Here is a 20688-nt window from a genome sequence, read left to right as displayed (position 1 = left end):
TGAAGTGAGCAAATGCTATTGGGAAAATGGTGCCGACTCAAGGCAGGGTTGCCACCAACTTTCAATTTGTAAAAACATATTATCTGCAAAGCACAATAAAGTGAAGCACAATAAAATGAGGTGTGCCTGTTATTCTTTAATTCTCCATCTCACTAATGTCAATCTGGTCTTATTACTTCTTGGCTTAACAGGGATTCTTTGGTCCTGACCATGCACTACAAGAATCCAATTTAAATCAAATAAAGCTTAAAAATTACCTGTAAAATTCTTAGACAATCATCCTGTCATTTATCAACAATACAAGTGGATATGATTCAAACCTTAGAATTCAAGAGGTGGGACCACTCATACACATCATCAAAACAAGTCCCAAGTCATCATCACTGTCTTTTTCTTTCTGTTGTCCCTCCTCCCCATGTACAGGACTGTGCTTAGTTCTCACTGAAAACAAATTTTTAAATCATAAAATTTCACACATTCAGAGAGTCCACTGAAGACATCTGATGAATATCTCTCAATGGTCTCTCATTACTAGGGGCATTCCACGTTTCAGAACTAAATAATTTACTTCCAGTCCACATAAATGTGCTCTCACTTTTATTGCTGTGAATTATTTACATCTAAAATGTTGAATCATGATACTGATGGTACAGGAGTAAAAACCAGAGCACTTCAAGCTTCCTGTATCATTATCTTTCCTTGTTCCACAGTTCAGGTCTTTGTCTAATAGCTGGGTCCTGAAGTCACACTTTGGAAAGTTAAGGTGGCTGGTTTCTCACACCTTTTGAGTCTGTGAATATAACTTGTGGCAGGAAAATAACTTGTGGGTGGACACAGTTATATTATAGGAAAAATTATAGTAGACACCAAAAGAAAAAGAAAGCAATGACAATTTATATACTCTGCAATCTAGGGTGCTATTTTGGTGTCATATTAATAAATCACCAATTTACTTTACTCTCCTTACACAAATGCCTACACGTAACATTTTCATAATGGAGTAAAAGGTTTTGCGCCTATTCTATTTATTAAATGTGTGCTTTCTTTCTAACAAAATGATGTAATTTAACAAGAGTAAGCAATGTAAACATTACCAAATTATCAGAACAACATACAAATAGCATTTGCACTCATATGAAAATCCAATCATTTTTATTCAGTGTGAAATAAAACAATTCCTGTTGATCAGCCTTGAAAACAGCTAAGCAAGTGTATTTACGTTACATTAAACTGCCACTATCTCAATGCAAAGATAAAATCAATTCTCTATAAACTTCCCAGCCTGTTTTATTCTGCATGGTAAAAGCAATCACTAATTTGAAACTTTGCAAAGATATATACATCTTGATTATGTTTTGTTTGATATAAACATGTATAAAATATAAAATCTAGAATATAAAGTTTATAAAAACAGTAATTTTACAAGCAATAGGCATAATGGAACTGTGAAATTATAATCTAGCCAGTGAATACAATTTATAGGCATACATCATTATCTTTATCAATTGAAATCATGCACTACATTAAATTCTACTGGCAGTAGCACAACCAAAAAAGGAAAGTGGAAAATACTCCAAACCGAATTTATAATGCTTCATAAGCAGAAACACTTAGACTTTCTCTATAATAATACCTATTATTGATGGATGGCAGTGACCATGGGGCAAAACTTGTAAATAAGCTCACAAGCCATTTTCTTCGCCAGCAATACAGCAGTCTAGTTTCCCGTAAGCATCTCAACTATTACTGAAAAACAGCCCCCTGGCATTTACAAAGCAGTTGACTTCATACTTTAGTCCCTGCATACATAATTAGATAGTTATATTTAAAATCAATATGCAATCCTTCAAAAGACATTATGCTTTTAAAACCTTAACTTTAAATTGATTTTTAACTATTTTATGTGCTTTAAAATTAACATGTAATTCCACCCCAGATACTCTAAGATGGTGTTAGTTGTTTTGTGGACGTGCTAAGCTTTATCACTGTGGCAATGTGGGGGTTGGCATTCCGACAATTTCTAACACTATCATTAATTTTGCACTGAAAATGGAATAGTTTCACTATGGTCTAATGAAAGGTTGAACTCACAACAAAGCTGTGATTTTGTTAAGTTACACTGAGAGGAACAGATTAGGAGAATAAATATGCAAAGGGCTATAACATAGATACTGAATATTCTTAAAAGTGGGCTCTGTTGAAAGATTTATTTTTCAAAGGTTAATTTCATGAAAAAAAAGAAAGTGACTCAATTTTTCTTCTTTTACAAAAACTTCACTAACTCTAAGCCTTCATGAAACAAGGTGGAATACAAACACACACACACACACACACACACTTGAGCAAAGCTTCTAACAAAAAGCTTCCTGATTGGTAATCACTGAGTCTTAACTGGTCACGATGCCATCTGTGCTCACAAAACCCAGGAAGGGCATGTTGTATTCTTAAAAAATATAAGACTCATGGACTCAGGTAGATATCATTTCCATTAAAAATGACTAATTATTTACTCTTTCCATAGAATTTTTTAACCAAAGATTATAAAAATTCTTAGTGTTGCCACAATACTACTAAATGTATTGATTAACAATTGTCCTACTTCACAAAGCAGTTACTGTCTACTCAACTCCTGTTTGGGACTCCCAGGTGGTGCTAGTGGTAAAGAATCCACCTGCCAATGCAGGGGACACAAGTGACGCAGGTTCGATCCCTGGGTTGGGAAGATTCCCCTAGAGTAGGAAATGGCAATCCACTCCAGTATTCTTGCCTAGAAAATCCTATGGACAGAGGAGCCTGGCGGGCTGCAGTTCACGGGGCCACAAAGAGTCGGAAACAACTGAAACACGTGTGCATGTACACACACACACACACACACACACACACACACACACACACACACACACACACACACAAATCCTGTTTGATGAAGCAAGCATTAACTCTTTAGTAATTTCAATGTCTTTAATGAAAAATGACTGGACATCTGTTCTCCTAGCCTTAAACTCAGTCCAGAGGGAAAAATTAGCTTGGTTTTCTCAAAAAATGTTTATTAGGGACTCAAGTGACAGCTCAGAATATAATCAACATTTAAGCAGTAAGAATCTACTGCCCTTTAAAATGTGATGGTCTCCCATGGCAGTTTAATCACACCATCTCTTAACGACAGGCTCAAAATGTTTTCTCAACTAAATTTGGTTCATTTAAAATAGAAATTTATTCATATTTGAAAAAATGTTCACTGAAATGCTTAGATACCTTCCAAGACAGTGTGCTACCTGCCTCGTGACTCTATCTTTAAACTCACTGAAAACCAAGCAGGTTGATATAAGCATGTGAACACGCAACTGCTGAACTGACATCTTCCCAATGCCTATCTGATTTTTTTTTAAGCTGTAGAAAAGAATGGTCTGCAGTGACCCTCCAGTTGATTGAATATAAAATAGAAGAGTATGAAATGTGTTTTGTGAAGCAGAACTTTATGTCAGGTTAAAGCTAGACACATCTCCACTGAGTCTAAGCTCGTCAATTGTGCACCTAAAATTTTATGGGAAAGGATACTGTTTGATGCAGTCCACCAGTGGTCCATAACAGCAGTCATTCACGATGCACTGCAGACAAATAAGAGAAAGGGTCTGGGATGGAGCGACTACAAAAACTGTCAGACAATATCCTAAAAGCAGTAATTACTTTTCTCAAAAAAATTTTTTTAAAAAAAGCTATCAAAAGACTGTTCAGATTTAATCACAGAAAACAAAAATTGCATGCTTTTTATTCACTATAAAAGCAAGCTATTAAAAAGTGAAATGCTCTTCTCACAAATATTGCATTGCCATTTATGGTGCACCCTGACCTCAGTGATAGTTTATGATGACAGTAATTAAATGAGGTTTAAAATCCTTTACTCTGCTAGGAAGATAACAGCATTGCCACTGAAAATAGACAGCTGTGATTAATACCTGATAGACCTGATTTGCTAGAACTCCATCTGGAATCTGAGAAGGGTCCCGTAGCATACTATTTATAACAGACTTGGAGGCTGCAGAAGAAAAGAGATGAACTGTTAGCAGACAGTCAACATACTTTTAATACAACATGAAAAGTGGCATATACCTATAAATACACCAACCATGAAAATGAAAACATTACTGATACTAATCATTTTTTTCCTTTTTTTTTCAAATCTCAGAGAAGCTTTTAATTAAAACACTTTGCCAAGTTTATAAGCCACATTGACAGATTTGAAGATGACCTAATTTTTCCAAGGTAAATTCACAAGTACAGACCTAAAGCATATGTCTCTTTGCAGATAAATTAGCTTTGGAAAAGCCCACTTGGGGGGGTGGGTGGAAAAAACAATCAGAAAAGAAAATATTTTCCTTCTGCAGGTAAGTATGTTATAACCAAGCATATGTAGCTGGAGAGTTTAGTGAAGGCAGGTCAGATTCAAAGACTTCAGTGATGTCAATAAAAGTTACCCTCAGCCAAGAAAGCATCTCTGAATCTAAACCTTTCTGAAATAATTCTCAACTGCCATGAAATGTTATGTCCATTTCACAGGTAAGGAAAGTACGTAAAACTGACACAATTGAGCAAATCTTAAATAAGAGAAAAAAAATATATATATATATATACACACAATTGTATATTTATATACAAATTTTTGTCCCAAAGTATGTCTCATCATACCCAATTGCAAATTAAACTGACCTTATCACGGGGGACTGCATTGGAAGGGGCTATAGGAAGCATCTTACGAAGTGTGGTATATCAGATCACACCTTTTGAAAAGCGAGGCAGGAGATCCTGACTTCATTGCTTACTGGAGGCATGCAGAAGGCAGAGTGGCCAGAACTCCTCTTCCTCAGCATGGGGGGAAGGCAAGGCTCTAGACTGAAGCTAAGTCAGGTATTGCCTAAGAATCAATTCTTTCAAGTCCTCCAGTGGAATCACTCCCAAACATTTAGCAAAATAGCTCATAGGGTCTGATCCATACAAGCACAACCTAAAAAACATACTGGATAATTATCTAGTTAAGAGAAGAAAAACATGCCACAGAGCTACATCATCATTCAGGTTCTGAGATGGTTTTTTCTCCTTTTTTTTTTTTTGAATGATTATGTTCCTTATCAAGTTCAGTACCATAAGAACACTGACAGACATGATAAATGTTAGGAAATTCTGTGGAAAGAAATAGGGAAATTACATCTTTCTCACTTAAGCATGGTGCACAAGGAAAAAATTAAGCACAATTATTTTAATTATTTCCTATTCTTAGTTACCTAACTGCATGTGTATAACAATGCTTTGTAGTTAGTTGCTATTTGTAAATATGTTTGCACAGAAAGCGGGGAGGCATGTATGGAGTCTCACAAAGATCGTCATCACTGGAGTAATACTATCCAGCTCCGCAACCTGGCAAGTTATTGAGCCTCTCAAATTCAGGGTCTTCATCTGTAGAATGTGATAATGCTATCTGACCTGATTACCCTTAAGTGTTCTTACATGAGTCCCTAGAGAAAACAGTGACAACACTATGATTTTAGTTATTTTGTTAAAGCAATAATAAGTAATATCAAGAAAAAAATCAGCCTTATGCATCGACTTTGAGTAAGCTTAAGTTCAATTCAGTCACTCAGTTGTGTCCAACTCTGTGACCTCATGGACTGCAGCATGTCAGGCTTGCCTGTCCATCACCAACTCCTGGAACTTACCCAGACTCATGTCCATCGAGTCAGTGATGCCATCCAACCATCTCATCGTCTGTCATCCCCTTCTCATCCTGCCTTCACTCTTTCCCAGCATCAGGTTCTTTTCTACTGAGTCAGTTCTTCACATCAGGTAGCCAAAGTATTGGAGTTTCAGCTTCAGCGTCAGTCCTTCCAATGAATATTCAGGACTGATTGCCTTTAGAATGGACTGGTTGGATCTGCTTGCGGTCCAAGGGACTCTCAAGAGTCTTCTCCAACACCACAGTTCAAAAGCATCAATCCTTCAGAACTCAGCTTTCTTTACAGTCCGACTCTCACATCCATACGTGACTACTGGAAAAACCATAGCTTTGACTAGACGGACCTTTGTTGGCAAAGTAATGTCTGCTTTTTAATAAGCTGTCTAGGTTGATCATAACTTTCCTTCCAAGGAGTAAGTGCCTTTTAATTTCATGGCTGCAGTCACCATCTGCAGTGATTTTGGAATCCAAAAAAATAAAGTCTGTCACTATATCCACTGTTTCCCCATCTATTTTCCATGAAGTGATGGAACCAGATGCCATGATCTTAGTTTTCTGAATGTTGAGCTTTAAGCCAACTTTTTCACTCTCCTCTTTCACTTTCACCAAGAGGCTCTTTAGTTCCTCTTCACTTTCTGCCATAAGGGTGGTGTCATCTGCATTCCTGAGGTTGTTGATATTTCTCCCAGCAATCTTGATTCCAGCTTGTGCTTCATCCAGCCTGCATTTTGCCTGATGTACTCTGCATGTAAGTTAAATAAGCAGGGTGACGATATGCAGCCTTGACATACTCCTTTCCCAATTTGGAACCAGTCTGTTGTTCTATGTCCAGTTCTAACTGTTGCTTCTTGACCTGCATATGGATTTCTCAGGAGGCAGGTCAGGTGGCCTGGTATTCCCACCTCTTTCAGAATCTTCCAGTTTGTTGTGATCCACACAGTCAGCAGAAGTCAATGTTTTTCTGGAACTCTCTTGCTTTTTCAATGATCCAATGGATATTGGCAATTTGATCTCTGGTTCCTCTGCCTTTTCTAAATCCAGCATGAACATCTGGAAGTTCATGGTTTACATACTGTTGAAGCCTGGCTTGGAGAATTTTGAGCATTACTTTGCTAGTGTATGAGATGAGTGCAATTGTGCACTAGTTTGAACATTCTTTGGCATTGCCTTTCTTAAGTTAGACTTAATTATTTCAGAAAGAAATGACCGTGATTTAGTGGAACAAAAACTGGGAATACAAAGCAGTGAACTGTCCTACACTGCTCTCACATGCTCAGTCCGGTCTGACTCTCTGTGACTGTAGCCCACCAGCTCTTTTGTCCATAGGATTCTACAGGAACGAATACTGGAGTGTGTTGCCATTGCCTTCTCTAGGGGATCTCCCTGACCCAGGACCAAACCTATGTCTCCCAAACTGGCAGGAAGATTCTTTACTCACTGAGCCATTGTAAATTCACTCTGTTTCCCCAATTTAATTCTAAGGCCAGGCCAGTAGGACGGGACCAAAGTCACTCACATATTGGTCACCCTCCCTGAGGGACTGCACTCACTCTGATCTGCTGCTCAATCACACATGGATAGTAACGGCAGACACTCCTCTGCAGTACCCGTGATGCGATCAGTATCTCATGGAAACAAAAGCACCTTCTCCACACATTCCTGGCCATTGGTAGGTTGTTACACTGCTAACCCTCATGCCCATGCGAGAAGAAGATTACTAAATGACCAGACAGCATACCTAAAAATATGCTATTTCCCTATCCTAGGGAAAATTACTGACCTCATATCAAACTATATGCAAACTCACTGCTAAAATCATAATGGTCCTTTTAAAAAAAAAGAGGGACAATACCCTAGGACAGAAAAAAAATTAGGTCATTTGTTTTATGAGGGAAGAAAGGGAAATCTTACAGGAAAAAGAAACTGATGACATCATAGTTTTCCTGACAATATACATTATAGAACAGTGTGCTTATCAGAAGCAAGAATCATAGCCAATAAACTTAAAAAAATAGTTTGAATATATTGAATAGAACACTATTCAAATCAAAGGAAGCTTGCAAGGGGAAGTCAGTGATTTTAAGTTGAATAGTAAAAGCTATATATTGAGTCCACGTTCATTTAAAACTCAAGAAAATCTCTTTTCTCGTCTTGCAACTGGCCATTTCTCAGAGCAGGAGAAAAAGTGCTAACACACAGGACCTCCGGGCCAAGGCTCCAGATGCAGGACATGTCTGCACTCCATGTCTGGGTATTTGCACTCAGACATGAGTAGATCTACCTCCCAGATCAAGCCAGAGTGCAGGCATACATTTACACACAAACTCTGAAGCTTAGGAAATGCCCAGTGAGTGAAGTGAGAGTCGCTCAGTTGTGTCCGACTCTTTGCAACCCAACGGACTATACAATCCAAGCAATTCTCCAGGCCAGAACACTGGAGTGGGTACCCTTTCCCTTCTCCAGGAGATCTTCCCAACCCAGGGATTGAACCCAGCTCTCCCGCATTGCAGGCAGATTCCTTACCACTTGAGCCACTAGGGAAGCCCAGCAAATGCCAAAGGGAGGAATAACAACATCAACCAGATAAGGAAAAGCAACTGGACAATCCTGGGGTGGCTAGGCATATAAGGCCTCAAGGAAGCCCATGCCTTTCATAGAAACTGTCCCTAGGCCAGCCATGACTTTCATCCACTGTGCATCCATCTATTTTGACCACGTGTGGATAGGTATCTTGCTCTTTCCAACCACTGCTAAAGGCATTCATTGTTGATTTCACAGTTTAACCCTGCCACTGCTTCAGCTGCTGGGATTTCAAGTATCAAGCCTGTTCAAAGCAAGAATGCATGAATCACTTGGAGCAAGATGCACTAGGAGAGGAGAGGACTGGTACCTGTTCAAGCACAATGCACAGAGTACAGGGGCGATAGGCAATGCCTGGACTGTGACACGCATGTGTGTATAATGCGCTAAGTCACTTCCGTTGTGTCTGGCTCTTTGTGACCCCATGGACTGTAGCCCATCAGGCTCTCCTGTTCACGGGATTTCCCAGGCAAGAATACTGGAGTGGGTTGTCATTTCCTTCTCCATAGTGTGGAATATTTTGAACACAAAGAGGGCAGGATCCTAATATAATAAACATCCATGTCCTGCCTTTCTGGGCTTCCCAGGTGGTGCTAATGGTAAAAGAGACCACCTGAGCATGAGGGAAACATTAAAAGACCTGGGTTTGACCCTTGGGTTGGAAAGATCCCCTGGAGTGGGCATAGCAACCCACTCCAATATTCTGGCCTGGAGAATCCATCTTTCTAAATTAACTTTTGGACTGGCAATTAATACTAAGATAGTCCAATACTAATTTGTGTAAACTTTTAAGTTTATCAATTTGCTAGAGATTGCTTTGTTTTATTAGTATTTTCAAGAAAACAAATTTCAGTTTTTTTCTCTCTACTACTCCACTTCTTCAAAATTCATTTAATTTATTCTTTTGTGATCATTATTTCCTGCTTTCTTCTTTGAGTCTGCTGTATTTATTAATACTTTACTATGTTTATTAAATAAAATTTCAAGCTTTAACACATTTTTTTGCATTGTTGCTTTCTTTTTTAAATTTGTTTAAAATATAAATTTATTTATTTTAATTGGAGGTTAATTACTTTACAAAATTGTATTTGTTTTGCCATACATCAACATGAATCCACCACAGGTATACACGTGTTCCCCATCCTGAACCCCCCTCCATCCTTCCTCCCTGTACCATCCCTCTGGGTCGTCTCAGTGCACCAGCCCCAAGCACCCAGTATCATGCATCAAACCTGGACTGGCGATTCATTTCATATATGGTATTATACATGTTTCAATGCCATTCTCCCAAATCATCCCACCCTCTCCCTCTCCCACAGAGTCCAAAAGTCTGTTCTATACATCTGTGTCTCTTTTGTTGTCTCACATACAGGGTTATCGTTACCATCTTTCTAAATTCCATATATATGTGTTAGTATACTGTATTGGTGTTTTTCTTTCTGGCTTATTTCACTCTGTATAATAGGCTCCAGTTTCATCCACCCCATTAGAACTGATTCAAATGTATTCTTTTTAATGGCTGAGTAATACTCCATTGTGTATATGTACCACAGCTTTCTTATCCATTCGTCTGCTGATGGACATCTAGGTTGCTTTCATGTCCTGGCTATTATAAACAGTGCTGCGATGAACATCGGGGTACACGTGTCTCTTTCAATTCTGGTTTCCTCAGCAGTGGGATTGCTGGGTCATAAGGCAGTTCTATTTCCAGTTTTTTAAGGAATCTCCACTGTTCTCCATAGTGGCTGTACTAGTTTACATTCTGTTCTCCACACGCTCTCCAGCATTTATTGCTTGTAGACTTTTGGATCTCAGCCATTCTGACTGGCGTGAAATGGTACCTCATTGCGGTTTTGATTTGCATTTCTCTGATAATGAGTGATGTTGGGCATCTTTTCATGTGTTTGTTAGCCATCTGTATGTCTTCTTTGGAGAAATGTCTATTTAGTTCTTTGGCCCATTTTTTGATTGGGTCTTTTATTTTTCTGGAATTGAGCTGCAGGAGCTGCTTGTATATTTTTGAGATTAGTTGTTTGTCAGTTGCTTCATTTGCTATTATTTTCTCCCATTCTGAAGGCTGTCTTTTTACCTTGCTTATAGTTTCCTTTGTTGTGCAGAAGCTTTTAAGTTTAATTAGGTCCCATTTGTTTATTTTTGCTTTTATTTCCAATATTCTGGGGGGTGGGTCATAGAGGATCCTGTTGTGATTTATGTCAGAGAGTTTAACACACTTTTCAAGGCTACAATTTTTCCTCTAAATTCTCTTTAGCTACATGCCACAAGGTCTGCTGTCACTTACAAATATTTTGTAGTTCCTATTATGACTTAAATCTCTGATTCATACATTGTTTGAAAACATTTCATTTTTAATATTCCAATTTGATTAGATTGTGGCAACCTCCAAATTATTTTAATTTGGAAGTATGTGCTTGACTTTCTTTGTATGTGACCCAATGTTTATGAATGTTTTAAAAATCACTCTAGTTCCTGTTTTAGAGGTACAGGGTTCAGGTCTGTCTAGTATATGAAGATTTTTAATTGTACTCTTCAAATCTTCTATGTTATTACTAATATTTTCCAAACTACATATGTACTATTCTACGTCTGCTGTCACTTTGTCAGCTTCTCCATAGAATTCTGTCAATGTTTGCTTTCTATATTAAGAGGCTATATTGTTGGGTGTACAAACTCGTTCTAAGAATGAAATTTTGTCTTTTGGCATCATCATGACCTTCTTAATCTCGTGTGTGTGTGTGTGTGTGTGTTAAACATAAAATTACCTAATGGTGATACTGCTGCCCCACTTTTCTTTTGAATAGCATCTATCTAATACATCTGCTATTTCATTTATCTAAACGTCACTGTATCATTACCTCTTAGGTCTGACTCTTATTAATAGCATTTAGCCAGATTCCCTAAAATCAAATGTGGAAATCTCTCCTTTTTCAAGAGTGAGTTTAATCTACCCGTAACTGAGACATCTGGACTTACCCTACCCTCTTACTCTTCATGCTCTGGTAATCATTTTCTTCCCCTTTCCCGTTTACTACCTCTAAATTGATTACATTTTCTCTATGCCCTCTCTCTGTCTTTATTCACTGGAAAATATCAATAATATGGTTTTTAAAATTTTTGTCTGTTTGTTTTTGGCTGTCCTGAGTCTTCATTTCCATACCTGCAGTGAGCAGTGGCTGCTCCTCATGTGGTGTGCAGGCGTCTCATTGCAGAGGCTTCTCTTGTTGAGCAGCACTGGCTCTAGGCTTCAGTAACTGCAGGGCATGAGATCCGTTGTTCTGCAGCACGTGGGATCCTCCTGGACCAGGGATTGACTCTGCGTCCCCAACACTGGCAGGCAGATTCTTAACTACTGGACCGCCCGGGAAGTCCAATAACATAGTTTGTATCTACTTCTTTAGCAGTTCTCACAAAATTTTTTCTAATCTGATCATACCTCCTTGGTAATTCTTAGTGTAAGGAACTTAGAATGCACTCATTCCAACCAGAAAGTCCCCTTTCTTCATCAGCTTCCATGATACCATGCCTATTATTTTTGTCTGACCATCTTGTTTATAAACACAATTTCCTAATTAATTTCTCTGATGGTTAGTTTTATGTGTCAACGTTATTGGACCACAAGGTGACATATTTTGTTAAACATTACTCTGTATGTTTGTAAGGGTTATTTCTGGATGAGATTCACAATGTGTTTGGTAGATTGAATAAAGCAGACTGCCTTCCCTGATGTGAGGGTGGGCCTCATGCAGTCAGCTGAAGGACTTACTAGAAGAAAAGGGATGAGTAGAAGAGAATTCTGTCTGTCTTACTGCCTTTGATTTGGGACATCAGCATTCTCCTTTCTTTGAACTAGACCTAAAATATTGGCTCCTCCTGAGTCTCAAGTCTGCAGATCTTTGGACCAGAACTAGGCCACTGGCTGTCCTGTATCTTTAGATTGCTGACTAACTACAGATCTTGGGATTTATTAGCCTCTATTGTCATGTGAACCAATTTCTTATCATCTCTCTCTCTCTCCCCTGATGTCTCCCTCTTATGCTCTGTCTTTCTACACACACACACACACACACACACACACACACACACACACACTCTTGGTTCTATTCCTCTGGAGAATCTTCTACATAGTCTCTTTCTACTTTTAAAAATATTTTTAAACATTCAATGTTTATTTAAATTTATCAACATGTTTGTCGATTCCCTCTTTCAGTGCTGCTTCCTGAATGCCACTTTCCCAGTTTAAATTCAATATTCAAAATTGGATATTATTACTAAAGCACCTCTTTTATTAGTGCTTTCACGTAGGGTCACTGAGTAGCAAGAGCTTTGGTTCTGCCTTATCTGAAACTATCTTCACTGAGTTCTCAGTCTTGAATGATAATATAGCTAGGTATAGAATCACATGCTAAGAATCAGCTCTTTGAAGACATAATTCCATTGTCTCTTGACATCTATTACTGATAAGAACTCTATTGTCAGATGAATAGCTGAAATTATACTACATTTATAAAACAGAATATTACTCAGCCATAAAAGGAACAAAGTTGAGTCAGTTGTAGTGAAATGGATGAATCTAGAATCTAGAATCTCTTATTCAGAGTGAATTAAGTCAGAAAGAGAAAAATCAAGTATTATATATTAAGGCATATATATGGAATCTAGACCCTGATAGCTCAGTTGGTAAAGAATCTGCCTTCAATGCAGGAGACACCGGTTCGATTCCTGGGTCGGGAAGACCCCCTGGAGAAGGAATAGGATACCCACTTCAGCATTCTGGCCTGGAGAATCCTATGGACTGTACAGTCTGTGGGGTTGCAAAGAGTCGGACACGACTGAGTGACTTTCACTTTCACTTCATGGAATCTAGAAAAACAGTACTGATGGACATGATAGAGAATGGTCTTGTAGACACAGTAGGGGAAGATGAGGCTGGGAAGAATTAAGAAGGCAGTACAGATATATATGTGTATGTATGTAAGTATATATGTGTGTGTCTGTGTATATATACTGTTATGTGTGAAAAAGATAGTGGGAAGTTCCTAAATAACAAACAGCCCAACATAGTGCTCTGTGATGACTAGAGGGGTAGGATAGGGGGAGGGGAGGAAGGCTGAGGAGGGAAGGGATATAATATAATTATAATGGATCCATGATGTTGAACAGCAGAAATCAACACAAAATTTAAAGCAACTTTCCACTAATAAAAAAATAAATAAAATTTAAAAAAGAATTCTACTGTCAGTCTAATAGTAATCCCTATATAGGTAATTTGTCTTTTATTTCCGGTTGCTATTAGAATTTCCTTTGTTATTCAACAGTTTCATCACTGTGCACCTGGATATGGACCTTTTCAGTTAGCCTGCTTGGAATTAGCTATTTTTCATGAGCCTAAGGATGAACACATTTAACTAGCTTGAAAAAAATGAGTCATCTTAGCTTTGGTCTCCAATTTTTTTGTAAAGCTTACATTAGACATCTTTTAGAAGGTCTTATCTCCTGTCTCCTACCCCTATAAAGTGTTTATATTTTCCATCTCTTCATCTCTTGCGTTATACTAAAGTTGATTTCTTCAGATCCATCCTAGAATCCACTAACTTTTGTTCTAATCTAATCTTCCAATTTTGATTTCTTATATGTAATTGAACAGTTTACTCACCAAAGGAGCTTTTAACTTCAGTGACAATGATTTCATTTCTAAATTACTTTTGTTTTTTAAATGTGTTTTCATACTATTTTCTTTTCTTTATCCAATTATGGTCTTTCTTTTTACTTATTCAATCAGCTCATATATTAATTTTGTAGCTTTCAAATGTCATCATATAGATTAAATTTATAGTGTCTTCATTTTCTCATCTCTAGTCCATAGTATACCATTCCTCTACCTATTGACCTGCCTACCTATTTACCTATCTTCCCTATGACAGTGGTTTCCTCACTTGCTTTGTAAATTTTTACTATGAGCTTATTTTCAGAAAGAATTGTTCGACCTGTGCAGTGGAAATAACCATGACAACGTAGTTTCATGTTTACTTTTGCAGAGACTGGTTTTATTGTTAATTTCTTAGCTCAGACTTCCTACAGTCAATAAGCGTGCAAATCTGAACCTATACCCACAAATGGCTGACCTATTTCTAATTTCACTCTCCCCTCCTAATACTCTACAACCCAAGTCCATAGACAGTAAGCAAGTCTCCCTGACATTTTCTCCAGGCAAGTAGAGTTTCCTAATTTTTTTTTTTTTAATGGTTTGGGTTATATGTTGAAGCTCAATTCCAGCTCCTGGCTGCACATTTCCCTATGGGGGGGGGGTGTGGGGTTTAAAAATCCCAGCCCTGGCCTTTTATGACTATATCTAAAGCTAACAATTCTTATGGACTTACACGGTGTGAGTCCCTGTTCACCACTCCAAATACACATTCTCTCTCTACTTTTTGATTTCTTTGTTGTTGTTTATTTGGTCTATCATTTCTATGTCTTTGTCATGGCAACACAGCCCAACAACCAAAAATTATTTTGTTATGCTCCCAAAGTTTTTGGAAACCCTCCAATAAGAAGTTTAAAAGTAAGCTTGTTTGTTTGCTATTTTTCTGGAGTTAAAATTATATAAGTATATGTATGTAAATATAGTCCTCCCATAAAGTTGCAGCCCCAAACAACTGCAAGAAGGGCAGGTGGCAAATATGTTGAGTAGGCTGGAGAGTGGAACCACCAAAATCACTCGTGAAGTCCTCTCTTTTGCATGGTGTCTGAGCCAGGCAGGGGACTGGGAGAATGGTCATTGGGGGCTAGATAATAAATTGTTACCCTGACCCCTCCAAAGCCTGCTACCGTGTCACAGACCAAGGCACTACAGTAATCAACAAGCTTGGGAAACAAGACAACTTGTTTCTGGGGGTTGAGAATCAGTTTGGCTTCTTAGACTTGCATTTTTTTGGTGCCTGTGGCGGTGTGTGGCAGTGTGTGTGTGTGTGTGTCTGTGTGTGTGTGTATGTGGGGAGGAGTTAAACACCAATTTCCTTACATGCTCATTATTTGGTAATTTGGGCTAGACTTGATGAAGACAGCCTCTCCTTATGTGGTGTTAAGTGGAGTAGATCATTTGGGTGCTGGACAATTCACTTTCATGACGACTCACAGCTCTGGCAGATCTGTGCTTGCTGTGATATCAGCCATGACTGTGGGAGAGGGGCTTTGGTTTTTCCCCATTTGGGTCTATCTAAGGTCTGCCTGAACTTCCCCTAGAATTGATGGGTAGGTTCCAAGTATAAGCATCCCAAGGAACCAGGCAGAAGTTTATGGCTTCTCAGAATCTAGCCTCAGATGTTACATGAGAAGATAATAATTTTTATTTACATCTTCCTCTCAAAAGGGAAAACATGCCTTCTGAAGGAAAGGTAAACTTGCAAAGCAATGCAATATAATATCTGCAAATGGAGAGACCACATGGAACGGTGGTTATGCACTGAGTCTAGGATCAGATTTGGTTTGGCTCTTCTACCTGCTAGCTGTGTCATCCTGACAAGTTAATTAATGTCTGTGACCTTCAGTTCCCTCACTGGTACAAGAGTGTAACACTGGTGCTTACTTTGCAGGGTTATTGTGAGGATGAAATAACACACAAAAAACACTAACGTGCTATTTGAGACTTGAGCTATTCCAGTTGTTAGGCTGTTGCCATAGATGGTATTAGATCACACCATGGTCTGCTTTCTGCCTCCCAACATCACATCGTCATTATTTGTTACTTTCTATAGTCCAGAGGGTTAAAAACAGAAAGACTTCATGAGGTGTGTGTTAAGTCAGGAGCCTGCTTTTACCAGGCACATGTTGCCACAGCCTTGGAGAGACAGCAGAAGTGAGTCTATTCTACATGCAACCTGGGGCAAGGCCAGATTCCCTCTTCTTACACGTCTGCCCTGACCCACCCCTTTGTGGGATTCAAGGTGTTCCACCCAGAATCAAACATGTTCTCTGGAAAGAACCTGATGGAAATCCCTATAATCACAGAAGAAACAGATTCCACACTTCCACCCCCAACCCACCCCCATGCCCACCTTAGGGCATTTCAAGCACCAGCAATGAAGCAAGCAGAGACTTTACCCAAATCACTAACACTCACACCCATGTTCGGAGAAGGCAATGGCACCCCACTCCAGTACTCTTGCCTGGGAAATCCCGTGGACAAAGGAGCCTCATAGGCTGCAGTCCATGAGGTCGCTAAGAGTCGGACACGACTGAGCAACTTCACTTTCACTTTTCACTTTCATGCATTGGAGAAGGAAATGGCAACCCACTCCAGTGTTCTTGCCTGGAGAATCCCAGGGACAGAGAAGCCTGGTGGGCTTCCGTCTATGGGGTTACACAGAGTCAGACACAACTGATACGACGCAGCAGCAGCAGCAGCAGCAGCAGCAGCAGCAGCAGCAGCAGCACACCCATGTTTAGAATTACTCCTTTCCTTAGTGTAAGCTCAAATAAGCAGCCAGCTACTGTGGAAAGGAACCAAGGCAAATAAGCAGATGAGTCATCTACACTTTTAAGGTCGCTGGAAGTCTTGCCCACTGCAAAGGGTGCCATCTGCTCAGGTTACACCTGGATAAAACAAAGACAAGACCCTACATAGCTGAGACCTCTAATCCAGTGTCATCAATGGATTTAAGCATGACAGGTGAGCCAGCATGGGGCTGACTATACACTGGAAAGTAGCAATCAGGAGAGAAAACAAGATAAAGTGAGGGATGGATGCTACAGGGATAAAGATGAGATTGGTCATTTGGGAAGGAAATTGATGTGCAGACAGCATGGTGGTGTTAGAATCTGGTTCTCCCTCCACTGAAAAACAAACAAACAAACAAACAAACAAACAAAACAAGCCCTTCAGTTGAAAAGCTGGATGGGGAAGATGGCTGCTCTCAAGCACACCAAGAGTTCCACCTCATCACATGACTGCTCCAGAACAGCAAAGCCTAAAATACCAGCTAGAATTGGATCACTTCCTCAAATGCTTAAGGTCTTTGAATATCAAGGTTATGAAGGTCCCAAGTTATATATCCATGGAGTTGGTTTTGCCAGTGTCTTTTCTGGACAATCTCAACATTGCCCATGGTGTATAGGAGCCTACTTTCTCTTGCAGTTGGAAGTATGTCTCTTGAGAATTCCAGGCAGCTTGCTAAGCTTTCCTGCAGCACAGGAATGATCTCTAAAGCAGTCTGATCTCATTCAGCAACCTGAACAAGAAATATCTTTCAACATTAGGGAATCCTATAGGGACAAATTATAATTCTGCCTTCTAACTAGCACATAATCATGTAAGAAATAACTTGGACCAGAGTCATCAAAAAAGTATTATGGAAGGACGAAAGGAAGAAGTCTTCAAAGCATGAATATTCACACTGATCGGATTCTTGTCTCAGGCAACTTATAGCCCTACAGCCAGCACACACCATCAACTCTTATTCAACGAACACACATTCAACAGAAATTTATTCAGCACATGGTTAATGCCAAGAACATACTTAATTGTACCACAGACTCCATCCTCCAAATCTGGACATTCTTTTGAATCTTTCCCTTGGCCAAAACCTCAAAGTTCAGTTCAATTCTCACCTCCTCCAGTAAAGTTTTTCATTAATTCTTCCAATCCACTTGTTCTCCTCTCCTCATATTGTGGATCGTTGTCTACTGATCATTTTGCACTTGATTAAATAAATGGCTTCCCTGGAGGCTCAGAGGGTAAAGCATCTGCCTGCAATGCAGGAGACCTGGATTCGATCCCTGGGTGGGGAAGAGTCCCTGGAGAAGGAAATGGCAATCCACTCCAGTATTCCTGCCTGGAAAACCCCATGGATGGAGAAGCCTGGTAGGCTACAGTTCATGGTGTCGCAAAGAGTTGGACATGACTGAGCGACTTCACTTTGTCACTTTAAATATTATGACGTAAGAGTGATCAAGATGCTAAGTCTTGAAACCATGACATGTTTAAAAAAATGTGAAGGAAAAGATAACATTTAGTACAGCACAAGAAAAAAGGTATCATACTTTCTCAATGTTATCTTTATATATCCAAAGGCTTTTATACGCACTATTAGGCTCATCCTGTGATCACAACAAGATTAAACTTACAAGTTTAATACTGGTTCTGAAGCCATAAGGTTTCAGATTTCAGCATGACCCTGTGTTTGGTCTACCTCCATCTTTCTTCATTTCTTTATGGTTTGTTTCATTATGGCTACCCTCAGGACACTTTTAGACATTTTTTCCTTAACTGCTTCCCAACGAAATTTTGTTGTTGTGCAGTTACTAAGTCATTTCCGACTCTCTGTAACCCCATAGACTGCAGCATGCCAGGCATCCTTGTCCTTCACTACCTCTTGGAGTTTGCTCAGACTCATGTCCATTGATCTGGTGATACCATCCAATCATCTCATTCTCTGTTGCCCCTATACTCCTCTTGCCCTCAGTCTTTCCCAGCATCAGGGCCTTCTCCAATGAGTCCACTTCTTGCATCAGGTGGCCAAAGTATTGGAGCTTCAGCATCAGTCCTTCCAATGAATACTCAGGGTTGATTTCCTTTAGGATTGACTGGTTTAATCTCCTTGCTGTCCAAGGGACTCTCAAGAGTCTTCTCCAGCACCACAATTTGAAAGCATCAATTCTTGGGTGCTCAGCCTTCTTTACTGTCCAACTCTCACATCCATACTTGACTACTGGAAAAACCACAGCTTTGACTACATGGACCTTTGTTGGCAAAGTTATGTTTCTGCTTTTTAATGCACTGTCTAGGTTTGTCATAGCTTTTCTTCCAAGGAGCAAATGTCTTTTAATTTCATGGCTGCAGTCACCATCCACAATGATTCTGGAGCCCAAGAAAATAAAATCTGCCACTGTTTCCATTTTCCCCCTATCCATTTGCCAAGAAGCAAGAGGACCCAGATGCCGTGATCTTTATTTTTTGAATGTTGAGTTTTAAGCCAGCTTTGTCACCCTCCTCTTTCACCTTCATCAAGAGGCTCTTAGATCCTCTTTGCTTTCTGCCATTAGGAAGGTATATATATTCTGCATATCTGAGGCTGTTGATACTAATGTCATGAATATACCAGATATCTGGTTATGCAATACCACCATCTTTGAGAATGCATGGTTCACATGGAGAACTAAGGAACTGCTTGTGTCAGGATACTTGGTAAGATGCCTGAAAGCAAAAATATTTCTCAGCTATCACCTCAGAATTGCTCTACACAAATAGCTACTCAACAAATTGCTGACCAAATTATTAATGAACTACTCAAAACCCAATTCCCTACTGTTACAGCAATTCTTAGGTAGTCAAATGGACTTGACTTAATTTGACCTTTTCTTGTTACAAGAGTAGGTGTTTCAAAAAACTGTTTTCAGAAAAAGCAGACTAAGAGGCTGTTTACATATAGGTCTGTAGATAAATGTGGACAACGTCTAATGTCTTATCTCCCAAAGACAAGAATGCTTTACATTGGCACAGGAGAAGTGACTTTACTATAACAAAAGAACTATTCAAACAGTTATGTGTTATTTAAACAGGTATCTATTTATGGCAAGAAAATCTAATTTATCATTTATGACAGAATTATAAATTTCCCTTTGGAAATATAATTAAGTAAGTGACATTTTAAATATCAAGTAAATACAGCATCTTTATTATTAGTGCATATGGTGTTATGTGGATATGGTAAAACTAAAATTTCAAAAAACCAGTCTAATATTTATATCAAGTCATTTGAAAATTTGGGAAGGTGGGTTACTCATCCTATCCCAGAAAGTGTCCACTTCTGAAAAGGAATAACAGCCGCCATTTACTGAGTGTTTACTGTGTACCAGGCACCAGTCTAAACCCTTCACATGCATTAATTCATCAAATTTCCAGCATGTACTCACAAGAAGACTATCCTTATCTTAGATATGAAGAAACTGAGGTATTACAGATTTAAATAACTTGCCCAAAGTCCCACTATTAGTTAGTGGTGGAGCCATGATACAAACGCACAAGCTGTGGCCTGTAGTTACCTGGCTATTCTCCACCATTATTCCCATGTTAGTCAAAGGTGATCTGAAATGTTTCTGATCAAGGCATCATATTTAGAAGAACTGACTATTTCCTACCTGCTAGATGTCCCTACAATTCAAATACTAGCAATTAAAGTTTCAAGACACTTAGTGCTCCAGGTAGAGAAAATACAGGGCCATGTAATGAAGATGAGCTCTCTTTTCTAAGCTTACTGGGCCCAGCATGTCAGACAACATTGAGATCTGAGTCACAGGTAAAGAGAAGACTGCAGATCAAGGTCAGGGGAGAAAGTTGATGGCAGCAAAGACCTACCAAAATCTTCTGG

General features: G+C 39.1%; 1 protein-coding gene across 10 annotated transcripts in view; it reads right to left on the bottom strand.

The window, feature by feature from the left end:
• CDIN1 (CDAN1 interacting nuclease 1) overlaps nt 1–20688 on the bottom strand; it is a 234008-nt gene that overhangs the window by 124226 nt on the left and 89094 nt on the right. For all 10 annotated transcript variants that reach the window (XR_009601350.1, XM_004010430.6, XM_012181160.5 and 7 more), the window contains 2 exons: nt 3957–4036; nt 3559–3608 (listed from right to left, as the gene is read on the bottom strand). Coding sequence is in view for 9 of the 10 variants with exons in the window: in XM_004010430.6 (XP_004010479.2) it covers nt 3559–3608; nt 3957–4036 (130 nt within the window). In the remaining variant the exon portion in view is untranslated. The remainder of the gene's footprint in view (nt 1–3558; nt 3609–3956; nt 4037–20688) is intronic.

Source organism: Ovis aries, chromosome 7, assembly GCF_016772045.2.
Source record: "Ovis aries strain OAR_USU_Benz2616 breed Rambouillet chromosome 7, ARS-UI_Ramb_v3.0, whole genome shotgun sequence".
NCBI classification, from domain to species: Eukaryota; Metazoa; Chordata; class Mammalia; order Artiodactyla; family Bovidae; genus Ovis; species Ovis aries.
This window is presented reverse-complemented; position numbering and strand designations above follow the sequence as displayed.